Source organism: Canis aureus, chromosome 11 (assembly GCF_053574225.1).
Source record: "Canis aureus isolate CA01 chromosome 11, VMU_Caureus_v.1.0, whole genome shotgun sequence".
In the NCBI taxonomy this organism is placed as follows: domain Eukaryota; kingdom Metazoa; phylum Chordata; class Mammalia; order Carnivora; family Canidae; genus Canis; species Canis aureus.
In genome coordinates, this window is record NC_135621.1 from 30,898,626 (window position 1) to 30,915,448 (window position 16,823).

The window sequence follows — 16,823 nt, forward strand, 5'->3', positions numbered from 1 at the left end:
CCTCTAGATCTGTGCATGTTGCCAGATGTCGGTGCTCACCATTTTAACCATTTTTTTTTAATTAAAAAATTTTTTGTTTAAAGATCCATTCCTCCATTTGAGAGAAAGAAACAGAGCATTAGCAGAGGGAAGGGCAGAGGGAGAGAATCTCCAAGCTGACTCTTCTCTGAAAACAAGGCAGAGGGCGATTGCACGACTCTAAGATCGTGACCTGAGTCGAAACCAAGAGTTATTTGGCCACTTAACCTGCTGAGCCACCCAGAAACCCCACCATTTTAACCAATTTTAAGTGTCCGGTTCAGTGCATTAGGCATATTCACACTGTTCTGTGACCATCACCACTGTCCACTTACAGAACTTTTTTGATCTTCCCAAACTGAAACTCCATCCCCACTCAACATTAGGCCCCTGTCCCCTGGTCACCCCCCGGCAACCACTGCTGTGCTGTCTTTAGGAGTTTAATTACTTTAGGGTGCTAGGTACCTCATATGAGTAGAATCATCCAGTATTTGTTCTTTGGTGACTGGCTTTTTCCCTCCGATTTTTTTATGGTGGTAAAATATGCACACCACCGCATTCCCGTCGTAGCCATTGTTCAGCATACACGTCAGTAGTGTTCTTTTTAAATTTTTATTTATTTATTCATGAGACACAGAGAGAGGGAGAGACACAGGCAGAGGGAGAAGCAGGCTCCCTGCGAGGAGCCCGATGAGGGACTCGATCCCAGAACGCCGGGGTACACCCTGAGCCAAAGGCAGACGCTCAACCACTGAACCCCCAGGCGCCCAACACTTCAGTAACATTAAATACTTTCACAATGTTTTGTGGCCAGCACCACCATCATTCTTATTCTTTGGTTTTGGGGATTTTAAGTATAAAATTACTTTTAGGAATGTCCACAGCCACCATGGTGCTCGAATTCATGACCCTGAGACCAAGAGTCGCCAGCTCCATGGACTGAGCTGGCCAGGTGCCTCCCTTTTTTGTAACGGAGCATAACCGTGATTTAGGTTTTCGTTGCTGTTGGATCCCCTTGAAAGAGAGCCATCTCCATAAACACTGTGCTAGGGAAGGAGCCGAGCTGCCCACCTCCCACCCACCCATGATGCTGCTTTGTTTTAGACGTAGTGGCTAAGGGACGCCTGCGTGACTCTGCTGTTGGGCATCTGCCTTCCCAGTGGGAAGGAGGCCTCGCTGGCTGTTTCTGTTTCCTAGAAACACTAGCTTTCCTGGAAGAGAGAAAGAGAAAGAGAAAGAGATCTTACATCAAGTGGAAATAGGTGGAGAGAAAACAGCCTTTTTTTTTTTTTTTTTTTTTTTTTTTTTTTTTTTGAGAAAACAGCCTTACCCTCATTTCCTCTCCCACAAGGTCTGCACCCGAGCAAACAGCACTCGGCCACCAAGGATGGGCCTGCTGGGGTGTCCCTGACATCAGGGACAAGTCTAGAGACACCAGGTTAGATCCGCGGTGGTGGCGCGAAGACCGGGACCTGGTGGCCGAGCCGGGGAGCTAAGCCCTCCCCCAGGGCCCATGGGAGCAGAGTAAGGGACCGTGGACTTTGCCAGGCCGGTGCGGAGGGCTTCTCAGAGGCGGTGATGCTAGATTTGGGCTTTGATGTATGAGCCCGATTGTTCCGGGTGGAGAAGCAGGTGCTCCTGCAGCGGGATCTGGGTACCGGGTGCCTAGGAGCCACGTGGGTGTGGCCTTTTGTGGCTGTGAAGTGGTAGGTGCGCAGGGAGCATCCGGCAAGTCGGGGCAGGAAGGAGAATAAGGCGGGCGTGGGGGGACGTGGGGTGGGAGGACAGGGAGGAGGGGGCTGGGCAGGAACCCACAGGGTGGAGGGGGACGCTTGTGGGGTGGGGGGTGGGGGTGTCAGGGGCGCGGTTGCTCCTGTGGCGGCCGGGGACTGCCCAGGGAGGACGGGCTCCGGATGAGCCTGGGTGTCATTGGTTCACCACGAGCAGTGGGGGTTTCCGTTTCCCATCGGGGCCCTGCTCTCTTTGGGCCCAGCCGTGTGGTTCCCGCAAGACGCCCAGCGGCGACCGGGTCCCCACGGCTGAGACCAGCTGGACGTGGTGGGCCGAGTGTGATGAAGAGCCCTTGGTAAGCTGGGGGGCTGGGGCCCGGCCCGGCGGCTCCCCCTCCAAGCCACTCTATAAGGAAAGGATCCTTGTGACCTGGAGCTCCAGCCCAGGCTCTAAGCTAAGCAGGGACATATCCCGGATTGGAACCCGGGTTCGCTCATCTGATAGCTTCCCCCCTCCCTCTGAGCCCCCAAACAGTAGAGAGGGAGGGGACAGTGCTCAGCCCGGGTTCCAGAGGGTTCCAGACGGCCCTCGAGGCCGAGAGGGCAGGGCCAGGTCCGGAGGCTCATGTCTTTGGGGAATTGGGAGGAAGCAGAGGAGGTGGAGGAGGGGAGGGGAGTCAGAGCCTCTGGGGCGTCCCCAGGGCGCTGCTGCCAGGCTGACCAGCAAAGGAGTTCTGTGGGGTGCAAAGGCTCGGGTGGGTTGTCTTGAGGTACCAGGATTTGGGGTCCTTGTGTCGCCCACATTGTCTCTGAAGGCCTGCAGGGAATCTGAGGGGGAGTGACTGCCCACGGTGGGGTGACCGTGACCTGGGGACAGAGCAGGGGGGTGGCCGGGCTTTGCTCCCCCCGCCCCCCCGACTGGGCCCTCTCTACCGTGTTCTGTGGGGCAGGAAGAGAGGAGAGGCCTGTGTGTCCCCATCAGAAAGAGGGGGGCGGGGCCTGGTTGGCTCAGATCATGATCCTAGGGTCCTTGCATGGAGCCCCACATCCTCCCTGCTCAGAGGGGAGCCTGCTTCTCCCTCTCCCTCTGTCACTAGCCCTGCTGCTTGCTCGCTGTCCTCTCTCTCAAATCATAAATAACTTCTTAAAAAAAAAAAAAAAAAGAGCCAGAGGGGCACGTGTGTGGCTCAGTGGTTGAGTGTCTGCCTTTGGCTCAGGTCATGATCCCGGGGTCCTGGGAAGGAGCCCCTCATCTTCTCCCTCTGCCTCTGTCTCTGCCTCTCTGTGTCACGCATGAATAAATACTAAAAGTGAAAGAGAGAAAAAGAAAGAAGAAAGAAAGAAAGAAAGAAAGAAAGAAAGAAAGAAAGAGAAAGAAAGAAAGAAAGAAAGAAAGAAAGAAAGAAAGAAAGAAAGAAAGAAAGAAAGAAAGAAAGAAAGAAGGTGGAGGCGGGTGTTAAGGGTCTGTGGTCGCAGCAGAGGCCGGTGGACTTCGTAATCTGAAAACGCCGAAGTGTAGACCTGTGGGCACCACTCTAAGGGTGTGAGCTTAGATCTGTGTGTCTCCGCCGGCAGAGACAAACCTAGAGGCCTTTGGATGGTTAAAGTCACTTTCCTCCTCAGACCCCTGCATCGGAAGCCCTGGTGTTCCCGTGCGCCCGCCCGCCCTCGGAGACTGTGTGACCCTGGGTGAGTCCCTTCCCTGGAGATTCTTTGTTCACGTCCCTTCAAAACTTGGCTTCAGTCTCTTCACGCTGATTCATAGGATCTGTCGTGTTTGGGGCCCGCTCAGCTCTTCTGCTCTCAGATCCTGGCTAGTACCTCCTGGCCTCTCGCTGTGCTGACTGTGTTCATGGTGCCCTTTGCAATTTTCAATTTTTAACAGGTCAGATCACTGAAACTTTCCCTTTATTGCATCCGGGATTTCCATCTTGACTAGGAACGATTCCCCAACTCGACATTATTTTTTTCTTTTAATATTTCTTCCAGGACATTTGTAGCGTTTTCTCTCTAGCTTATATTCAGGGGAACCCGGAGGGTCAGTCAGTGGGGGAAACCGGCAGGGGAGGAGGAGGTCGGGCTCCTGGGCCTCTCAGCGCAGAGAGGGGGGCTCCAAACCCTGACCTGGTGAGGGAGGTGGGGGACGGAATCCCGGGGCGGAAGGAGCGGCCTAAGCCAAGGCCTGGAGGCTGAGGTGTGATCAGAAGCAAGGCCGGGGCAGGTCGAGCCTGCGACTCTTGATCTCAGGGTGGTGAGTTCAAGCTCCCCGTTGGGCTTGCAGCCTCCTTAAAATAAAAATTAAAAAGAAAAATAGAAGCCGGAAGGAGGGGTGCGTGGGGTGCCTGGACGGAGGCGACGTGCAGGTGGGGAGCAGAGAGGAACACAGGGGTGCGCGGGTGGGGGCCCGGGGCCAGGCCAAGGGGTGTGAGGCTGATTCCGGCTCCTCTTCCCCTTCCTGCCCCGGAGCAGGGGCCGCAGCCACTTGCAGGGCGATGCTGTGTGAGGATCTCGGTCCTGCTGCCTTGGAGCTTAGACAGAGCCGGTGGGGCCGGGAGGGCCCCTGTCCTGTCCGGGCCGTGCAGTCGGGTTCCCTCCTCCTCCTCCTGACGGCCTTGCCGGGAACTGAGCTTTCCGCAGGCTGGCCGAGGACCCCGGGTACTAAGCAAGCAGGAGGGAGCACGGTCCGGCCTCCAAGGCCAGCTGAGGCCCAGGCCGAGGGCAGGGCCAGGCCGAGAATAGCAGAAGACGGGACGGATGGACCTCTGGCAAACGTCTGGTGTCACCCCGGGTTCTCCTCCTTCTTCTCTTGGTCCTTGGGCTTCGTGGTGTCATTTGGCTGCCTTGCCCCTCCCCCCTCTCCAGGGTCAAGGGACCCCCCCTAAGCTGAGGTCCCCTTGCATCTTGTTGGCCGAGGCTGGGCCGGACAGCCAGCCCTTGCTGCAAAGATGACCAGTAAACTCGTCCCTGATGTCCAGGCCCAGAGACGAGCGGCAGCAGGCGGAGGGGGTGGTCAGTGGCCTTGGAGGAGCGTGGAGGTGTGTGGGACCTGGTGGGCAGGACGCAGCAAGGCCAGGAGAACCAATGCGTTGTGAAGGCCAGAGCTGAGAGCAAAGAGCTGGCCGTGCATGGGTGGCAGGACGCGAGCAGAGCCACAGTGGCTTGGAGACAGAGAGAGGGACCTGCTGGGAGCCGTGTGCCCCCCTCGCTGGGCCTGCCCTGATCACCCGACAGCTGTGTTTCTGCTTTGCTCCTGTCCTGACACAGGGTCCACCCACGGCCTTCTGGTCAGTGCCCCTCAGCCTGAAGCCACCAGGGCCACTCCTGGAGAGTACAGATTCCCTCTCTACTCACGGACTTGTTTTTACCCATATGCCCACCCACCTTCCCAGTGAAACACAGGCGCTTTTAATTTTTTGCTTTTTCTTTACGTGGTTCATCAAGATCTTTAAGTGATATTCTTACACTGGAAACAGAATAGGTGCAAGAGTCGGCTCCGGGAGACAGGAAGTCTGGATTTGAGTCCCGGCTCTGGCACTAGCCGGCTGCTTGGCTAAATTATTTAACCTTTCAGAGCTTCGGTTCCTTTTCTTACAGAGTCATGGTGAGAACTAGTATGTGAGTTAATTCACACAGAGCATTTAGAACAGTGCCTGGCGCAATGCAGGTAGTCCTCAACCACTAGAGCTAATCTCTTTCCCTTGATTTTTAAAATGTGATTTTTAAATTGTGATATTTAAAAGTTCTTTCTTACCAGGACAGAGAAGAGTTTCACTTATTTTTATACTTTCTTTTACACACTTTTCCACCTTCTCCTAATAATATAGCCCTAATATTATATCCTCTATTAGAAACCTTTCTAGTAAAAAAAAAAAAAAAAAAAAAAAAAAAGGAAAGAAAAACAAAGAAAAAAAGAGAAACCTTTCTAGTGGTCGCAATTTATTTACACCTTTGTTTCTTTTTCCTTTTTTTCTTATGTCTTTATTTCTTAGCCTCTCAATTGCACTCAGGATTTTTGGACTCCGCACTCTGTGAAATGAGGATGTTAATCCTTCTCCTCTCCTCATGCTTCACCTCTCAGCTTCTGCTATTGTACTTTAGGTGCATGTTGATTGGCAACGAGGGCATTTAGTTCTCTTATTTAATAGTCTCTTGTGTTCTTAAAGTGAAAGAGCAAACAAGATTGTTTACATCTTTGTGTTGTTTTCAGTATTGTTTACTGTAGAGGTAACTTGTGAAATACAGTTGCACATGCTTCCTTGCACAGCTTTAGTTTTTCCTAATTTTCTAGTTGCCTTTGTTTTTGCACCTTGCCGTGTTGCGTTCAACATTTCCTCAATTTCTTTACAACTGTGCATTATGTGAGGTATTAGGTCAAGTCCCCTTTCCCCACAGAACTATTCACTTCTTATTCCATCCTGGGCTGGTTGTTCTCTAGGCTTGCTGCATGCCCCGCTGTATTCCTTGGATTCCTTTCTCCCTATGTTCTGTTTCCTGTTTCCTGGATCCCTCACATCTTTCGGTCTTGGTTAGTACCGTCAACTTCCCCCATAAGCACACAAACTTTTTGTTCCTGCAGCTCTTCCTCAAGTGATTTTCTAAGAAAAGACCTCAAAAGGTAACTTGTCATTCCCCCTTTAGTTCCATTTATTTTTTCACATTTTCATTTCACTTTCTGGAAGTTTTCCTTAGCCTTTGCAACCTTTCCTTAGACTTCTTTAGTTTGTTGGTCACTTTTTAATACCCAAGATCTCTTTTTTGGTCCCATTAATTTTTTTTTTCCCGCTTTTCAGTGCATCCTGTTCTCATTTTATGAAGAAAACACCTTTCTGATCTCCCTGAGGACACTGATTCAAGGTTTAAAAAATTATTTTTATTTTATTTTATTTATTTATTTATTTATTTATGAAATTATATTGAAATTACAAAATTCTTTTGATGTCATTTTTTAAAAATTTTACTTAGTCCAGCTTATTTTTGGTTGTTGCTGTTGTTGAAGTAAGGAGCCCTGCTTGTCCTAGATAGTGGATCAATATTAGCTATTATCAATTAGGAAACACACATGTTCTTGACCTCAAGGAATTTCCAGAACATGTCTTCCCATCTTTTCTTCTGTGTTTGGTTTTATTGTTTCCGTAGCTTTTCAGATGGCAGTCTCCTTGTCTGATTATCTTCTCCTTGTGCCCCAACAGGAGGACAGGACTCTGACTTGGCTTGGGAGTGAGTTGGAGTGAGGTGAGGAACCTTCCTTAAGTAGCAGCCAGCCAAGGCCAGTGGAGAAACACATGGGATTAAGTCCATTTTGGCATTTGTGGCCATCCCAGAGGGAACCACCAGAGGCCTGGACCCTGGCTGCTCCCTGTTGCCACAGCTGGCTCACATTTGACCCCACCATTTCTTCTCTCTTCCCCAAGGCTGAATCTCTTCTGCAATACTTCCTTCCAGCTGAGACACAGACACAACTGTAGGGAAACTCCTCAGATCCCACTGCTGGCACCATGACCTCGGAAGGCCGTGAACTCTCCCCAGGTAGTCACCTTCCACTTTCTGGATGATGCTTGGTATTGCGGGGATGCCTCCAGCTGAGTTAACCTACAGAGGAGTCAGTCCCTTGAGTGTGTCATCGAGCCCCCAAGAGGGGTCAAGGGGAGTCCCCACCACAGGGTCGCAGGAACCCTTCCCTCCTGCCTTCTCAGGGTCTTGGCTGAGATGATCACTTTCTCTCCCTCCCCCTGCTGTCCTTCCAATGACCCAGAAGTAAGGCAAGGACAGCCCAAAGACATGGGTGACAGCAGAAAGAGAAAGAGGGGGTCCTGAGGTAGGGTGCAAGGGGAGGTAGACCAGCAACCTTGGAGGCCTCTCCTGCCCTCTTGCCCTGGTCAAGCCTCCGGCATGGCTCAGGATGACTGGGGGCTTTGCAACAGAGGCCATTCCCTCCAGCTCTCACCCTGCTGCCAGCCTGACTGCTCTGTGAGGGTCAGTGGGACACCGACCAGACCCCCAGTCGGGTCTTTGCCACAACCCACCTGTGTGACCTGGGTGCCTTACTTAACCTTATCTATAAATGTGGATGTTTCTGAGGATCAAATATACTGTGTTTATGTGGTTTGGGCCAGTACCTGCTACACTGGATGTCCTCCCTAAGTATTGTTACTCTCCTCTTGACCTGGAACCTGTTACTTACCTCCTCTCTCCCAGCATTCCCCACCCTGACGGCTATATTAGGGCACTTGCCCTGTGTCCCAACTAAGCATCTGCTTATCAGTATTGAAAGCAGAGCAGGAACTGATTCTTTGATCTCAGTACCCCTGCCTAGGCCAGTTCTCAGCTCTTCCCTCCTTTATCCATAAATACATAGCTTTAAAGCTGTGGTTTCCCTCCAGCTACGCCCTGGTTTTCTCTCTCTCTTAGTGTAACAGGAAAAAGAAAAAAACTAAACAACCCTTCATTCTTTCTTTCCATCTAGAGAACGAAAGTTTTCTTGAGGATGCTATTGCGTATTTCCAGAACACCGTGAGCCCAGAAGTACTGCATCACCTATTGAACGACCATGAAGCCTGGGAGAGATTTGTGGCTGTGGCTGTTGCCTCATTGCCCAGGTAACACCTCAGGGATGCCCCACAATGGTCACCCCGATCTCTGATTGGCAGCATCCTGGGGTGGAGGTTGAGTATGTTCCCTCTCAACAATCCATAAGGAATATGTCTTCCATGATATTCACTGGCAGTGAATGGCCTCGGATTGAGAAGGGAAACCTGTAGAGGGCAGGTTATGTGACCTTGGAGCTTAACATAAAGTAGAACTATCTCTGCCTTGGTCTCTTCAACTGTTCAATTTTATCCTGAAGAAACTAAGATAATGCATGTAAATTACTTAGCATAGTGACTGACACATAGTAGGTACTCAATGTTAACTTTTCAGAGGATTACTGGGAGAAGTCAGGGGCCATGGGTCTTCTTCCATGAGATGAGGGCTTAACAGGACTTCCTCTGGGACAATTCAGAAGAATACTGACACATCAGTCTGTGGAGAAACTGGAATTGGACTGAACTGGGTTGGATCCTGATTCTATCTTTGCCCAGTCCTGGGGGTCTCTGGGTCTGTATGGCTTGGAGTTTCAGATTTGCCATTGATTCAATGGAAGCTGGAATTGAATCTGGTAAGATTGTGGTAAAGGTCTCAGTGTGAATTGCAAGGTCAAAGGTGAGGATCCAAAGGCAGTCATCCCGTCCAAAAGCCCAGGAGGCTTGGATCAGTTCCTGCTGGTGGTCAGGATGGACAAGGGGTTCTAGGTTGGAGGACCAGGTAGGATTGGGCAGCAGGGCGGGGCCTGGGTGAAGCTCTAGGGCACAAAACTTGAGGAGGCCCTGGACCTAGCAGAGGTGTTGTGAGAGGGAGAGGGGACCTTTTTCCTCTTGCTTCTTTGATCTCCTCCCGCCAGGCATCCGCGGCTATAGGAAGGTGTTTCCTCTATGCCTTGCCTGGGAGTTTGGGAGTATTGACTACCAGTTGGAAGCTCTTGTCATCTACATAGAGCAGAGCCAGGCCAGTGGGAGGTAGTGTGGCTATGTGACAGCTTCCAGCTCCAGAGGGGCATTTGCCAATTCTGTCCTCATTGAGGGATTCTGAGACTCAGAAGTGCCCACCAAAGAGGAAAGTACTTCCTCCACCAGCTTGCTCAAAGGCAGGTCTTTTCTGGCTTAGTGCTTCAGATAGAAGGTTCTCAAGATCTCTTTGTCAAGTTGCACATGGTCTTGGTGGACATGCATGCGAAGCTGTCACCAGCTAAGGTGTGAATTAAGTTGGTGACACCTATGAGGTCGGGTGTGCTGGGTGCTGGGTCGAGGGTCAGTGATGTGCGCTGCAGAGACTGAGGGAACCAGGGAGCAGGTGTGCTGCCTCTCAGTCAGTTGGGGCAGTGGCTGGGCCCCAGCAGAGGACATCATGCTTGGGATGAGAGCAGGTGCCAAGCAAAATGATCATTAAGATCCCTTCTTGCTCTGAGGGTTTTTTTTTTTTTTCTTTAATTCCAAGTTCCACAGTGAGCTACACTGTAAAGTCTGAGAGCACTCTCCCTACAATTGCCCTTACTTTTGGCATCAACTGGTAATTGTGGCAGTGGGGTTCCCCAAACCACCGGAGATTGGATGAGTCTCTGGAAGCACTTGTAGAGCTCACTGAGAGCTGTCACTCTCGGTAATGCTGTGTCACAGGGCAGGATACAGGTTACCTTCAGCCAAGGAAAGAGACACTTGGGGCAGAGGCCTGGAGGGTTTCCAGTGCAAAGCTTCAATTGTCCTCAGGATGCATTACTGTCCTGTATTCAGTGTGTAACAATGGCATGTGGAGCATTGCCCAGCAGGGAAGCTCTCGGTGTGAAAGTAAACAATTATCGTGACACTTATTAAAATGGTAAAGAAGACTTAATTCATGTTGTAGGTGTCCAGAGAGTGTTTGTCATAGGACAGTGAGATCTGGCTTAACTGGGACTACAGCAAGATAGTTAGGGATTTAGTCAAGGAGCAGGATGGGGCCTGGGGATGAATAATCACTAAGAGGAGACATGAAGGTGGGGGGATTCTTACTAACCTGATCCATCATGGTTCTTGCAAAGACTGGGCACTCCAGGCTGTTAAGGACAGAGCACAGAAGACCAACGGCAAGGCCTAGTCAGGCAGAGGGCTCAGAAGAGCCTGAGTAATGTTTGGTCATGGAGAGAGTCTTTTTCAACCTGAGGCTCAGGGTATAGACTTTTATTGGGGGTCAGTCCCATGCTCCCTGCATGGCCACCTGGTGATCTCCAGCTCCACTTAGAGGTCACACTAACGCTTTTAGTTTCTAGTTCTTCCATAGATCAGAACTGACAGCACATGACCCAACGCCTTCATCATACATCGTCTTGTCAGGCTGTCCAGTAGCCTGAGGCCCAGGCATCATCATTCTAGCAGCCTTGACATCCTAGGTAGGGCCTAGAGCTCACCTCCAGTGCCAAAGGCAAAGGGCAGGCCTCTGTGGGTAAGGTTAATCCTTCAGTACACATGAAGAGCCTCCCAACAAAAGTTTTTCTGCTCCCACCCCACTTCCCTGTGTTCATCTACTGAGTTCCCAGTCTACAAACACTGTGGCACTGACCAGCTGACCTGACCTTGACTCTAGAGGCATCTTCCTCAAATACCCACCAAGTAAGAGCATCTTCAGATGACACGGACTTATTTTTCCCCGACCTGACTGTGTCTTACGGAACATGAGCAATGGGAAGAATGTTTTTAACACTGCAGAAACAGTTCATTCCATTTGTAAAATTCTTTTCCGTTCGATTTCTAGTAAACATTTTCTGTGGTTTACGTAGGATAGATCAAATCAAGCCCATTTGACAGATCAGTCTTTCTTACTCACTAGACCTTCGCTGTTTCAGGGAGGAGGCTGACATACTACGTGAAGGTTTGAATGACCTGACAGGACACATGGATATGGAAGACGAAGACCTGGCTAGGGAGACTTTTTTGAATGTGTTTCCCCAGTTGAAAGTGGAGCTTGAGAAACGCATAAGAAAGCTCCGTAGGCTTGCAGATGAGGTTGACAAGGTCCACAAGCGCTGCACCATCTCCAACATGGTAGCGAGTTCCACCGGTGCTGCGTCTGGCCTCCTGGGCGTCCTTGGTCTGGGTCTGGCACCTGTAACAGCAGGGTTCAGTCTGACACTCTTGACAACTGGATCGATGCTGGGAGTTGCAGCTACTGTGACTCACATGTCCACCAGCCTTGTGGAATACTCAAACACATCGTCTGCAAGAGCTGAAGCCAGTGACCTGGTGTCTGGTATTGATCAAGGGGACAGAGTTGGATTGGATCTGCAGAACACCATACTCAAAATTCTTTCTTTAGGATCTGTCATTAGAAATCTGAAAAAAATTGCAAAGAATAATAGTGCCAAGAAGGTAGCCACAGTCCAACCTCACCTGGTAGACAAGGCCAGGCGCCTCATGACAGGTAGGAGTGTCTCAGTTCGAAGTGGCAATCTGGTGCAGAAAGCTTTTGGAGGTACTGCTCTGGCAATGACCAAAGGAATCCGGTTTCTGGGCATGGCTAGCTCAGGTGTGTTCCTTCTGATGGATGTGGCCAGCCTTGTAAAAGAGTCAAGGCACTTGCATGAGGGGGCAAGGGCAGAGTTAGCTGAAGTGCTGAGGCAGCAGGCCCAGGAGCTGGAGAGAAAGTTGGAATTGCTCACACGGCTCTATGAGAGTCTCATGTAGGGCCGACTCCATGACCTCCGAGCAGGGACAGAGCAGGGGCGAGAGTGGGACAAAGACGTAGAGGGACTTTATTAGAAGGGGAGGGGGGCAAAATAACATTTGGGGGGGGCGTTCCAGAGTTTAGCATTAGGTTAGTTGGGCCCAGTGACGGCGGGGTTTATTCAGTTTTTTTTGGGGGGGGGGTCCCAGGGAGGAAGGGACATGGGGCTGGAATGAGGAGACAGGGATGGAGAGAGTGAGGAGAATGGACCAAAGAGGACACGGGGGACGTGGGGAAAGAGGGGCACGCAGGAACAAGCAGCGAGGCCAGGAATACTCAAGCAAGAATGGTTGGAATATGCGAGAAGTGCTCCTCTGCCCACCCTCCCCGTGGTGACGCACTGGCAGGAGTGGACTCTTTCCTACAAATCCAAAACCGTGATGAGATTCTACTCCCCCTGGTCAGAATGGCCTGAACAAATCAGGGCACAACAGATGCTGACAAGGATGTAGAGAATGGGAAAACCTCTGATGCTGCTGGTGGCAATGCAAGCTGGGGCAGCTGCACTGGAAAACAATGTGGAGGTTCCTCAAAAAGTTAAAAATAGAGCTACCTTATGACCCAGTAATTACAGTGCTAGGTATTAATCCAGATGATACAAACATAGTGATTCAAAGGGCATGTGCACCCCGATATTTATTTATTTTATTTTTCAAAGATGTTACTTATTGGAGAGAGGCCATGGGAAGGGTGGGGAGGAGCTGAGAGAGGGGGCCAAGCGGACTCCTCCATGAGCAGGAAACCCAGCTCAGGGCTCAATCCCAGGACCCTGAGATTATGACCTGAGCTGAAGGCAGATGTTTAACTGACTGAGACACCCAGGCTTCCACCCCAATATTCATAGCAGCAATGTCCACAATAGTCCAACACTGAAAAGAGGCCAGAGGTCTATCAACAGATGAGTGGATAAAGATGTGTAGATACACACAATGGAATACTACTCGGCCATCAAAAAAGAATGAAATCTTACCATTTGCAATAACATGGATGGAACTAGAGGGTATTGTGCTAAGTGAAATAAGTTAATCAGAGAAAGACAAATACCACATGATTTCACTCATAAGTAGAATTTAAGATAGAAAACAGGTGAACATAGGGAAAGGGAAAGAAAAATAAAATAAGAGGAAAACAAGGAGGGAGACAAACCATAAGAGACCCTTAACTCTGGGAAACAAACTGAGAGTCTCTGGAGGGGAGGTGGGGGGTGGGGGGGTAACTGAGTAATAGGCATTAAGGAGGGCACGTGATGGAATGAGCACTGGGTATTATATGCCACTGATGAGTCATGAAACTCTACCCCTGAGACGAATAATGTACTATATGCTAACTAAATTGAATTTAAATAAAAAATTATATATATAAAAAAGAATGGACTCTTTCCTGCCTCAATTCACCTTTGTCTTCCAGTCGACTGACCATTAGATGACGACTTCCTCATGATGGTGGCGGTGGGGACGATGGCAGAAGGGTGGGGGAACATTTGGCAAGTTGCTGGTGCTTTGGGGGGCCAGGTGCACTGAGAGACCAATGAAATTCTAAAGGTGGTGTTGGAACCGTGGTGATCTGGAAAAAAAAAAAAAAAGCATGGGTCGGGGGGGGGCGGTTAGAAAAGAGAGAGCAGATGTCAGCAGCGGGTCAAGGAACCTTGTGGTAGATTGAGGTCAACTTGGGGCCAAGGTCAACCGTGTCTCATCCTGAAGGAGGTTCATATAAAGGATTTTTAGGACGAATACAGGTATGCGATATCTTTAAGATCATAAAACTGAATGGGTAAGAATTTCCAGAACTAACTAAAAAGCTGCATTCGAATTAAACAAGAACTAGTAACATGGGACTAAATGAACTAAGTAGAAGAGTGTGGTTTTGTGACTTCTGTTTGAAACACTGCTGGTTCTCTCATGTCTGTGCTTCCAGAATAAGGAAAGTCTTAAGTAAGATACCTATGACTTACAGAAATTTGATAAAGCATTCACTTATGAACAAATTGAAGCGTTTAACTTTTCTGTCGACCTAAACCCTCTGATAATCAAAAGGTCTCAGTGAGTATTCTTTCTTCCATGACAATCACAGTAATTTGCATAAGTTCAATAAGAATCTGTTCTCTCTGTAATAGGAGAGCATTGGAAACATTGGTTATTTTACCAAGGCTTTAATTGGAATGTCATATTTGAGAGAGACGTGCATAAAGCCACAAAGCCCCTTGGAACAGTTGGCCTGATACCTGTTACAGAGTTCCCAGCAGCCTCACCAGGTGAGTAAAGAATGTCGTCATCTCCTGGCAGGTACAAGAACCTCAGGATAACTGGGGACCTGATGAAGAGCAATCTGCCCACATCTACAGGTATTGCAGGCATGCTGGAGGCGAGTGCTTGACTTGGCTTCTGCCTGGAGAGGCTACTAAAAGTTCAAGCTAGAGATTCCTTATAAAATGTTCCAGAAAAACAGGTTTAAGGGTCTATACGATCAATGGTTGTTCTTGCTGAGCTTATGCAAATAATGATTCCAAGTTTGTTAAAACTGGACTTGTTTTTCAAATAAATGAGTCGTGATTTGGCTATCTCTAGAAATTAGGGTTATTTCAGAGAGAAAAATGATGTTTCGATAACCCACCTTTGTGGATGTTAAATTCTACTTCTAAATGTCTTTTAATGTTGTTTGCCTAAGCCCGACAACTTGAGGTAAACTTCAGAGAAATTGCCACAGAAGCTCATAGAGACAATCTTCATGCTTTTTATTCCGTGGGAATAACAGGACCCCATGGGTATATGATCATTTAAACAACTGGAAAATAGGATTGGGTCCCCAACGACTGTATAACTCAACTAGCACCTTGACCAATTTTGTGTGGCTGGGATGACAAAATCCCTCCCTAAAAGCCAGAGCATACCCAAACTGTGGGGCTAAGTGTGGGTTTGTGGAGATAACGGATGACCCCACTTTGTGATTGGATTGGATGATGCACTTGGGGATGCCCATATCCCTTGAGACCAGCCTTCTCCCATTTGCCTTTGATTCCTTATATTAGTATCTTGTTAAAGTTGGATCTCACATAAAAGAGGGCTTCTTGATGGTATTACCCCTTAATCACGTTTATCCTAGAACCACCTCTGTTGATGTATAATTGCAAACAAAGATTTTAGCCAAGCATACAACAGGTCTCCTGGTAAAAGGAGCCTCAAAGGTCACTATGGGACAGTCCCTGAGTGGAATGACTTCATATTGGTTCCAGAGTGTCATAGAGACCAAAGGCTACCAATAGATGATGAGAGGCCGACTTCTTGAATACCAGGCTGTGCTTATAGTCATACCTGAAATAGCACTTGACACGTGTCAAACGTATGCTAAACCAGCTACCTTATGCCTGGCCTGACTATCATAGTTCCAGAGAGCACAACTATTCAGAAGTTAGTGACCTTGTGTATTTTAGTCAACCAGAGTTTAAAGATTCCCCAAAGATTCTCCAACAGACAACAGTCGGTTTTCTGGTGGCAATAGTTTTGTGGAAAATGGAGTGAGAATAGCTGGGTATGTTATAGGGCTCACTCATGCTTTGTAATTGCCAAAGTCTTAAAAATTAATATCTGTACTGACTCCAAATATGCTTTCCTAGTCCTACATGCTCACGGAGCCGTTTGGAAGAAAAGGGGATTATTATCAAGCCATTATCCCCAAACAAATAAGGACTTGAAATTATTACTCTTCTTAAGGCTACTCCTACCTAAGGAAGTACCTGTAATTCACCTCAAAGGATATCCAAAGGAATGAGATTCTAAAGGGAACAATTCACCATGCAGCCAAGCAGACAGCACAAAATAAACAACATTAAGTCTTTTACCACTCTTACCTCTAATAAAGTCTGTAAGTCCAGGCTATTCAGACAAGGAAATGCCACAAGACTGAGTTGGTAATAATAAAGAAAAATCATTATACCCAAATATAACCAAGGAAGGTAATACAGGGTTTATACCAGGCTACTGATTTGGGTTAAAAAAAAAAAGACCTTGGAGGCAACAAAAAAACTAAGAGAAATTGTCCCTGGATCTGGACTCCCTTGGTCCTTACAAAGTGACAGCAGACCTCTTTTATTACTTCAATTCAAAAGGTGGCCCTCCAAGCCTGAATCGCCCTTGATATCTTGACTGCAGTTAAGGGAGGCCCAGAATTAGATGATTGTCTCCTAATGGGACCCAATGTCCTTGTGGCCCTAACTTGTGTCCATGGCTTTCCCCATGGCTGGATAGGCCACTGTACTCAGGGTTTTGCCTGGATGCACAGATGCATTATTAAAACCATTACCAAGCCAGTCGACCTTCCAAATTTAAGACAATGGTGGACACATTCTGTGTCTCATTGGTATAACCACCTCGCATCCAACTTTGTTGCCTCTTTGGGACTGGACAGTGGCGTATGGCACACAGAAGCTCTTAGTAAGTTCACGGTCAAAGCCCTAAGTGATACTCAAAAGAGCATTTCTCCACTAAATACTGGGGTAACACAAATGCATAAAGCAGTTTTACAAAATAGAGCAGCACTACATGTTTAACTGGGTGCTCTGTGCTATCATAAAAACCAAACGCTCTGGGTATGTTCCAGATTACCACATATCTGGGTTTCTAAGCAACGTGTATACTCAAATTGGTGCTTTAAAGGATTCTTCTTTCCTTTATTTTTTTTTTAATTTTTATTTATGATAGTCAGAGAGAGAGAGAGAGAGAGAGAGAGGCAGAGACACAGGCAGAGGGAGAAGCAGGCTCCATGCCCTGGGAGCCCGACGTGGGATTCGAT

The 16,823-nt window shown here is 48.6% G+C and overlaps 1 protein-coding gene across 13 annotated transcripts; it reads left to right on the forward strand.

The window, feature by feature from the left end:
* The first annotated feature begins 1,329 nt into the window (after positions 1 to 1,329).
* Positions 1,330 to 13,373, forward strand: LOC144323797 (apolipoprotein L3-like). 13 transcript variants are annotated; one of them, XM_077914663.1, is made up of 8 exons: positions 1,331 to 1,456; positions 3,372 to 3,437; positions 6,325 to 6,363; positions 6,539 to 6,602; positions 6,938 to 6,980; positions 7,160 to 7,274; positions 8,212 to 8,344; positions 11,161 to 13,373. In XM_077914663.1, exons 6-8 carry the CDS (start codon positions 7,244 to 7,246, stop codon positions 11,996 to 11,998), a joined length of 1,002 nt encoding a protein of 333 aa, XP_077770789.1. In that variant the 5' UTR covers positions 1,331 to 1,456; positions 3,372 to 3,437; positions 6,325 to 6,363; positions 6,539 to 6,602; positions 6,938 to 6,980; positions 7,160 to 7,243; the 3' UTR covers positions 11,999 to 13,373. The 13 variants fall into 13 exon arrangements, with proteins under 13 accessions (XP_077770797.1, XP_077770789.1, XP_077770788.1 ...); XM_077914660.1 differs by lacking the exon at positions 1,331 to 1,456 and adding an exon at positions 1,949 to 2,104; XM_077914662.1 differs by lacking the exon at positions 6,325 to 6,363.
* Positions 13,374 to 16,823: the final 3,450 nt, after the last annotated feature.

Excerpts from the sequence above, each read along its gene's own strand:
- LOC144323797 (XM_077914671.1), top strand. The coding sequence starts at position 7,244 with ATGACCTCGGAAGGCCGTGAACTCTCCCCAG. Across the intron at positions 7,275-8,211 it reads AGGCCGTGAACTCTCCCCAG|AGAACGAAAGTTTTCTTGAG; the intron begins GTAGTCACCTTC and ends CTTTCCATCTAG. Across the intron at positions 8,345-11,160 it reads GCTGTTGCCTCATTGCCCAG|GGAGGAGGCTGACATACTAC; the intron begins GTAACACCTCAG and ends TCGCTGTTTCAG.